The sequence below is a fragment of the Ruditapes philippinarum genome, unplaced genomic scaffold, assembly GCF_026571515.1.
Source record: "Ruditapes philippinarum isolate M1 unplaced genomic scaffold, ASM2657151v2 ctg7201_1_1_1_1, whole genome shotgun sequence".
Lineage (NCBI taxonomy): Eukaryota > Metazoa > Mollusca > Bivalvia > Venerida > Veneridae > Ruditapes > Ruditapes philippinarum.
In genome coordinates, this window is record NW_026865155.1 from 37,684 (window position 1) to 47,057 (window position 9,374).

General features: G+C 32.3%; 1 protein-coding gene across 1 annotated transcript in view; it reads right to left on the bottom strand.

The window, feature by feature from the left end:
* LOC132728041 (pre-mRNA-splicing factor ATP-dependent RNA helicase PRP16-like) overlaps nt 1-8,242 on the bottom strand; it is a gene marked incomplete at its 5' end in the record, with an annotated part of 34,258 nt that extends 26,016 nt beyond the window's left edge. Inside the window, 8 exon segments of the mRNA XM_060713650.1 lie at nt 453-599; nt 1,127-1,285; nt 2,828-3,013; nt 3,963-4,180; nt 5,303-5,421; nt 5,883-6,024; nt 6,761-6,916; nt 8,026-8,242. Of these exon segments, the coding sequence (XP_060569633.1) occupies nt 453-599; nt 1,127-1,285; nt 2,828-3,013; nt 3,963-4,180; nt 5,303-5,421; nt 5,883-6,024; nt 6,761-6,916; nt 8,026-8,242 (1,344 nt within the window).
* Between the last annotated feature and the right edge of the window lie 1,132 nt (nt 8,243-9,374).

A 9,374-nucleotide genomic window follows, 5' to 3' on the forward strand; every position in this document is an offset into this window, starting at 1 on the left:
TTAAGGCATGTTTGTTAAGGGCAAGGACTATCAATAAACAATTTTAACTATGGTCACTATAAGCATATATTCCAAGTTTCATGTTAATAACCATTAAAGTGTTTGTATAATGGACTACATTTAAGTTTTTGTACCATGGCAACAACCAGGACACAGCAATCTCATAAACTTAACTGTTTCTTTGAAACAGACAAGCTAATAAAACATTCAGCACAATATTTGCCTCCTTTGTTTTAAGTGGCAGCTATTCGAGGGGTGAATACGCTATAGCTGTCAACATAATATGTAAAAAATATTATAGAACAAATATTTAAAAGATTTTTTCTAGTAACATGAACATCAGGAAATTGTGAGAGATTTTTATCTTATCTATAGCATATAATATGTTGGAAATGACCCTTCAAAATGTCCGCCAAGGAAAGTAATACATGCTACATATAATGCTTCTTTACCTCATTCCTGACAGCAAAGATTGGTAGGTATTGTCTCTGTTGTGACATTGTTTTCCTCTTAGCAAAATCACTGACAGCGTCGGTCTTGTCTTGTAGTAAATCAGCAAACTTGTAGTCTTGTTTGTAGTCTTTCTCCTCACGTTCATCCTACCATGGAAACACAAAAATAATCAATCAAATGTTTTCTACAACAAATCACTAGGTCGAAATTCAATAAAGAGCTTTCTCAAGTACATGTTCTTGAAGAAAAGCCCTTAGGCAAGGAATAAAGCATGACAAAGTGGATCTGCTTAATATAAAGCACCACTACCCACCCCCACTCTTTTTACTGTTTTGGGCAAGCATAACTTAAACTTTGTAATTTTACAGATTTGGTTTTAAATCATACATGTATCAACATTGTCCTGGTCTCATGATTAAAAGTTTAAAAATTATTGAACAAACAAGTCTTACATATATTTCTGTGTATTTCTTTTTTAAGTGCAAGCAGACATCTAATTAGTACTACTGACCTTCTTATAGATACCTGATATCTTCCTCATACAAAAGATATTATGTACATTCATTACTCAAGGTATGTCAAAAAAGTGTTTAAGATAAAGAAAATATAACTAAATATAAAGAAGAAAAATGTGTAACTATAAAACTAAAGGAACAGAAAATGAAAACAATACCTCTTCTTCTTTTTTCTTGACCCCCATTATCTCCCCTATCCTTGTTCCAGCAAGCTCCCATTCCTTTTTCTGAGCTTTTCTTCTTTCCTTCTGTTCTCTGTGTACCCTGACTACAGCACAGCCTTTCTTAGATACCACTGCCATGTCTGAGGTAGGATCCTACCATAATACAAACATTAATTCAACCATAGCCTGCTGGGGGCAAAAGATTTTACTAATATGTCCAGTGCAAACCATGATCAGATGGATGGTACATCTGTACCATCTGATCATGATCGGCACTGATTGCTTATCAGTCATTACAGGTTTTGAAATTTTTCCTAAAAAGCATGGTTTAATATCAACATGGAAAAATGGATAAGTCTTTTTAAGATATTCAGTGTAGTAAGGGTAAACATTATTTCAATCTTTAAAGATCCTGTATGTTGTAATTAAGGTAGTTACCACACCTAAGTGAAATTTTATGTGTGTACATGTATATAATTATGCTTCTAAAAATATTTTCAAACATTGAGGAATATGTAAAATATTTCCTGCTAATATGTGTCCACATTATATGTGATCATTAAAATTTATGCATTCATTTCTTATTGAAAAAATTGACTCAAGACTTAATAGAAAATAAATTTCTAATTACCTCCCTTAATCAGCATGAAATGTAAATTGGTAATATCTTTACATATAATGCTTTTTGGAACGTACAATATTGAAAACCAAAGTAAAAACAGCTTTGTCTCTTATTCCATGTAAAACGTGACATAATGAGGTGACAAACATAAATAAAAGTACAATGAGATAAATATTGATAAATCTTCCTTTGAGCATTATATTTATGATATAAAACCATAAAAAATTGAGTTACAGGATCTTTAATCAACAAATCAAAATACACCTAACAAACATTAATATACATGGTTGTTTTCAAAAATGACAAAAAATATATACGGTACTCATGAATGAAATAATTCACGCATTAAGTACTTAATAATAAATAGGATAGTTTCTTATGTATTTCAAAATTTTCTTAAACATAACTGAACATACATGAATAGAGCACTTCAAAATTTCAGCATCCTAAACATGGTTCTGACTAACTGTGTTCAATTTAATAGCATCTGATCTTGTAGTGTGTTTAATAATTTCATAAAAATCATTTCTGTTGAAATCATTTTAGTTTCATACTCTAAGCAAGAGTCATACCTCTGATATCAAAAAAGGAATTCATTGAAATCTGATATTTTGATATTACCTAATAATTACATAAACTGGTATCACACTAATTTAATCAATTATACAAAAGTTTCATTCATCTCTAGAAATTTAGATAGATCAAGATCTAATAAACAAACAAAACAAAAGAATTCTGTTTTCACACAAAAACTGAGAATGTTGGATTGAAAACTGGAGTCATTACAAATACATGTATTGCCATGTGTGTATATTTGTGATAACTGAAAGGGCCCCCTGGAATTGACATAAAATATCCTGCTACACTTTCCCTTTCAACAAACAAAAAAGAATAGAGATCGAAAATTCCACTCTTTCACTCGTAATTACAAGTAAAATTTAAGAAAACTCGATGCAGGACAAGTAGAAAAATAATGCCTGCATAGTGGATTTAGAAACTTCTCATCCTGCATGACAAGTGACTTTGAAAATATTTTTCGATGCCTGCAGGAGGGGCCACTTTTGTTCACTTACCTTTATAGGTATAACAGGTTCGGGCTGTTTAGTGAACACAATTCTCCCATCCAGGAATGGTGGTACTATATTATGTACAAGAAGATGAACCCTGGCTTCATTCTCCTCCTCAAAGTCCTCATCATAATTTAACTTCTCCACAACGCCACTACGTAACATTCTGTTTGTCTCCCACTTTTCTATATCCTGCAGTAAAAAAATTTTGACCAAGTCAAATAACAATTAAATCTAGTTACAGCGAAAACAAGCATTTATATCAAATTGAAGGTTGAAGAGTTTCTAAATCCATAATTTTGTTGGGTATTTATGATTTTTAATTTCATTATTATTCTGTTGCACTTTAAAATTACATTAATAACAGATTTGACAGTGTTTCCATAAGCCTATATAAAAAATATGTCATTTAATCTGTAACTATTTTCTTACAACAGCATATGAAATGACAACTTTATTCATAATGGCTAAATAACTTCACACTAAGCATGCACTCTCATTTTTAAATACACTGAGGCCATCCTTAAAAAAATGTTTGTTTGCAGTAACCCGACCCAGAATTTTCAAGGTGGGTAGGTAGGTCGATTTTTTTTTTTTTTTTTTTTTTTTTTTTTTTGAACTGTACTCCCAAATAAACATGGAATTTCAAAATGCTGGACAATATATGCTTTGATAATCTGGTAACAATTAATAAATTGATAACTGAATTCTAATTTAATAAGACCTACATTTTATTTCTTCTATTAACCTTTAACAGAACGAAAACAAAGCACAAGGCATAATTTTCTGATTCAAAAAAAAATTTTTTTATCCAGACCATGAAAAAAAATTTTGAGTAGGGGCAAATTTTGTGAGTAGGTCGCGTTACTGCAAACAAACATTTTTTTAAGGATGGCCTGAAATGACGTCATTTTAATGTGGTTCATTGATAAAATGCGTTAAAATGATGTCATTGTATAGCTTCCTTTATGCCAGATGAAATTTCCGGCATGGATAAAACAGAAACACTAATCCGATATGCAAGAAAGCTTCATATACAATCAAACTGAAATAAAATCTCTAAAAAAGGTAAAGTTTTTCACACATGTGTACATTTTCATAATATATGAGAAATCTATATTCTCTAGGTTAAGGAAATTACCTGATTTATCTGCCGCTGTCTTGCAGACATTCGATTTTTCTTTCTTTTTTCTATTTCCTCCTCCTTCTTCTTTGTATAGTTCTCTGACATGCCAGCGAATGGATTATGTTGGTCGTCATAACCTTCATCGAGACCGTACCATTCTCGATCAAGTCTCTTCTGTTCTTCCTCCCAGTCTGCTTTATCATCATCATCCTTGAACTCTAAATCTACCCTCTCTATAAATATTGTGTATTTTTATATTTCTGCACATTCGTAATGCCGCTTTTTTAATGGGATAATCATGACATTTATATAGTTTTTATCATAATGCACATTTGTAACGTCATTTTTTTTATTGGATAATCGTAATGTTTATATAACTTTATATACGAGGCTGCTGTCAATTAATAAAGAAATCTCACTTTTTTCTCTTTAAAATGAAGTTTGCTGTATTATTAATTCGTTATCAATAAATATTCCTGACAGGTTATATGACTGTATATAAACAATTGTTTGTAATACAACCCAAGCCACTATTTCTAAACAACTGTTATAGAGGGCCATATAACCTGTCAAAAATCTTTGTTACTAATAAGATAACAGAATCCTATCACATCATGCAAAAGAATACTCAGAACGTTTAGCAACTTTATAAACCGCCTCAAACAACCTTCTTTAAATATAGCAAAAGCATAAGTGAAGGAATGTGTTGCCAATAAATGATGACTGTTTAAACATTAGTAGAAATATCTAATATAAGCTGAAGTGACCTTGAACTTGACCCACTGATAATAAACCATACCCCAGGATAGAGATTAATGTTAGGTATCTACATAACAAATATTTAAGAAATCAATCATTGAATGAAGAAGCTAAGAGAAATGTTAACTGGTAGGTAAAATAATGGAAATTTAAGAGGTCAGTCAAAATGTACAAACAAGCAATTTTATGCTCTCCCTAGAATGGCTTTCATGTAGTTAACAAAATTCTGGCAAGTAAATAAATGTTTTTGATGTTGCTTGTTTGTTAATCCGGTTTTTATGCCCATTTTAACATTTTTTTTATCATATCTCAGCATCAATCCACCCACAAAGCTTTCCTGGATAACAAAATTAATCAGTTTGTGAAATAACCGATTTCTTAATGAGTGACCAACTATTTATTCCAATGTGATTTTTGAATCAGCAGTAAGAAACAAATGACCTTTATACTCAATGTCCAATGTGTTATAGAGAAATTAGACTTCCTCTAAAGACAGATACTACACCCCCTTGATTACTAATGCAATGTTCTCCCTGTTGAAGCTAAGCATGAAGATTCCTTACATTATGTCATAATAAAAAAAGTTATACTCAAACCTTGTCTGCTGGAATCTTTAGGTGTATATTTTATTTTCTTTCTATCATCCATCCATTCATTGTATTTGTATGACGGCGTAGGTAAAGGTGTTTCTTTACTGTAATTCCTTGATCTTGAACTACAAGTATAAAAATATTCTTGACTAGAAATTAAAATACGAAAAATTTATTAAAATAGAATTAAAGATTCCATGAATATTTTTATACATGTTTACGACCTTCATTCTCTTTCAAATACTTACTTTGTATTGTAAGACTAAAACAACTTTCCTTATAAGCTGGCCTTAAAAATTTAGGCAATTAAAATTCTTCATATTTTACTTAATGAAAACTTGGCTATCTCCCCTAATCTACCAAAATTTTTTACATGCATAGCAAAAGTGCGCACTCCTTTGTATCAAAGTGGAAACAGTTCAATTTCAAACCATCTACATTCCACATGCTAACTGGATAGATTCTTTACATGAAGAATCTAAAGTCCCTTGCAGGATTCAAACCCACAACAGTGAGTGGCAAGTGGTTTGAAGCAAACAACCTAAACAACCCAGCTAAGGATGCCCTACTAGAATGTTACACTTACCTTTTAGATCTTCTATAATCAGAGGGTGTATCAAGGTCACTCTCCCGGTCATCGTATCCACTAGGTGTGAGCATATCCCAACTTGATCGTTTTGGAGGTGTAAAATCCTCATCATCGTCCCATGCAGATCTAGACGGTGTGTCTAATTATACAAAGACAAAACTACAAGGTTATTTCTTTTTAATATTTTTAATAAATTTCTTATCTCTGTATATCCTAGCAACTGAATAACATGGAGTCTTCATTAGAAAATCATGATAAAGATATGAATAATAAAAACTCTAATGTCATGTTTAAAATTTACCTCTGAAATTGTGTTCTTCCAAAAGTAAACATAGACACTAAAAGGCTGAAACATTTGATTTAAACATACAAATGTATTTTTATGACATTTTTTACCCAGGTGTTTTTTTACCAAAATGAAAAGATACATCACACATTTTATCTTTGATTGAGCAACTTCAGTCAGACATCATTTTAGATGGCAGCATTGCAAAGGTTATACTGTACTTTACTGTGCTTTTACTTCAGTCAAAGAATATTTATAATACCTAATACTGTATAAGTGGTTAGCAGCACAGAAATTTGGCAAATTCCGCAAATTGACGAAAAACGCAAAATTTCCTCTTGCTTAATTATATCAACTAACCTGTCACTAAATTGTACACTTGTTTCACAAGCTTATATTACCTCACATGAAATGTCTGGAATTTTAAATTCACTTACTTTTTGACACATGGAAATATCCACTAATACAGTATTTGGTTGAAATATCAAATCATATCCATAGATATCTGCATTGATGTTTACAGTGCATCTTTTCAGTTTGACTGTTATTCAAAAAATTGAGATTAAATCATAACATCATTGTAACAAACCTTTCGGCCTTATATTAGGAGTTGCAGGCTCATTTCTTCTGCGTGGAGTATCATTCCAGTCTCTAGAACTGCGAGAACTTCTTTCAGAATGTCGATCTCGACGATCAGAGTTCCTGTCTCTGCGCTCTGAACCTCTCTCACTACGGTAGTCTCCATCTTCAAAATACAATCATTCCATATGTTAGTTAAATATCTGTGTCACTAAAATATCATTTAAACAAATGATACATTGAATTTACTATTAGAACAATAAAAGATTCATAAGAAACAAAATTAGGCATACAGCAAATACTCAAAGTTTTGATATACTTGTACAAGTGTATCCATTTATCTTGTTTCAGAATCACAATCTTTTAAAGCCTTTATCATTTCAATGAAAATTACAGGTAAATTGACATGTATGAACAGTGTATGAACCAGCTTGTCATCTGTGTATCATGTTTGTTTACTACAAGCCATCATCCCTCTCTACAGATCAAGGCCTTTTCCGGCTGATTTTTAAAAAAAGGTCCTTCACAATGTGGTGGCTGAACTGTGCTATGATAAATTCATTGTGGCATCCTGTCGTGATCCTGAGGGTAAACTACCAACACCACTACAGATCCTTCATATAAACTTGGAAATATTTTGTGGTATTTCGTAGAATTTGAAAAGTTATAAATGTTGGAAATACTATGCTATACATAACTTTTAATATTTCTCTTTTTGTGTGTCTGACTGTAACCTGTTATTTCCTTTCTTTAAGAAACAAAAAACAGCCAAAACATTTCAATTGAAACAGTTTGATTTTTATGGCATCTGTTTGGACTATATTTACAAACTTGTTATAGTCATTTTTTACCAGAATTTTCAACAGATAGTGAAATGGTTAAAGTGTCAACTACTGGGTTCATGGCTGTGTTTCCCCACAACTGTAAATATTTATATTTCCAGAAAGCAGACTTGAGATTTATAACTTCAAACTTTCATCCCAATTAAACTTAAATAAATATATCTAAACTCAGGTCACTCTTTTAATGAATAGACAAGAAAAGTGGAAAAAGACTATCAGGCAACATGAGGGGAAAAAAACATATTAACCTTTTACCCAATGCAGGCAACTTTGCCTGACTTTTATCATTCCCCAATAGGAACGAGAATCAATTGCTTTATCAATTACCGCATGTAAGCAGGAATCATCAACTTGCATCATCTCAAACGGAAGCAACTTTCTTCAATGTTTTTCTATATTTCAACTTTTTTATTATTATTATTATCATTTTTACCTCTATCTCTGTTCTTCCGTCTATCTCTATCCCTATCTCTATCATGTCGCCTGTCTCTTTCTCTATCCTTTCTGTCCTTCTTTCTATCCCTGTCATGATGTTTAGATGAAGCATATACTCCCTTGTCTTTATCTCTGTCATGCCGGTCTTGACGTCGGTCTAATACCGCATTACTTACACCTCCAGGATGAGACGGTGTATCAATTCTGGATTGTCGATAGTGTCTGAAGAAACGTAAAAAAATCTTAAAATTTGTTTCTAAAGTAAAATACGAAAATATTTTAATTAGTATTGTCAATTCATTCAACATCCAATTATTTTAAATTTGTTAGGCTAATTCTTAATACAAGGGTAAACAAGAGGGCCATGATGGCCCTGAGGTCGCTCACCTGTATATAGGCTCCCCCCTCAACCCCCCCTCCCCCCAACGTTGCAGGGCCAATTTAACCCAAGGGCTTTTATTTGCACAAACTTGGTAGACACCCATAAGAAGATGTTTCATGCTAAACATCTAAGCTCTAGTTCATTGGGCTTTTTAAAAGAAGATTTTTTTTAAGTTTTTACTATACACATATAGTTAAAAACAATGACACCCCTGGGGCCGGGCCAGTTTTGACCCCAGGGCTTTTATTTGAACAAACTTTGTAGACACTTACTAGAAGATGTTTCATGCTTAATATCTAAACTCTAGCTATTTGGGTTTTTTCAAAGAAGATTTTAAGTTTTTGCTATACACATATAAAGAAAATCAATGACCCCCGGGGCGGGGCCAATTTTGACCCCAGGTCTTTTATTTGAACAAACTTTGTAGACACTTACTAGAAGATGTTTCATGCTTAATATCTAAACTCTAGCTATTTGGGTTTTTTCAAAGAAGATTTTAAGTTTTTGCTATACACATATAAAGAAAATCAATGACCCCCGGGGCGGGGCCAATTTTGACCCCAGGTCTTTTATTTGAACAAACTTTGTAGACACTCACTAAAAGATGTTTCATGCTTAATATCTTAACTCTAGCTATTTGGGTTTTTTCAAAGAAGATTTTTTAAGTTTTTACTATATGCATATAGGGAAAATCAATGACCCCCTGGGGCGGGGCCAATTTTGACCCCAGGGCTTTTATTTGAACAAACTTGGTAGACACCCATTAGAACATGTTTCATGCTAAATATCTTAGCTCTAGCTCTTTGGGTTCTTTAAAAGAAGATTTTTTAAGTTTTTACTATATGCATATAGGGAAAATCAATGACCCCCTGGGGCGGGGCCAATTTTGACCCCAGGGCTTTTATTTGAACAAACTTGGTAGACACTCACTAGAAGATGTTTCATGCCAAATATCTAAGCTCTAG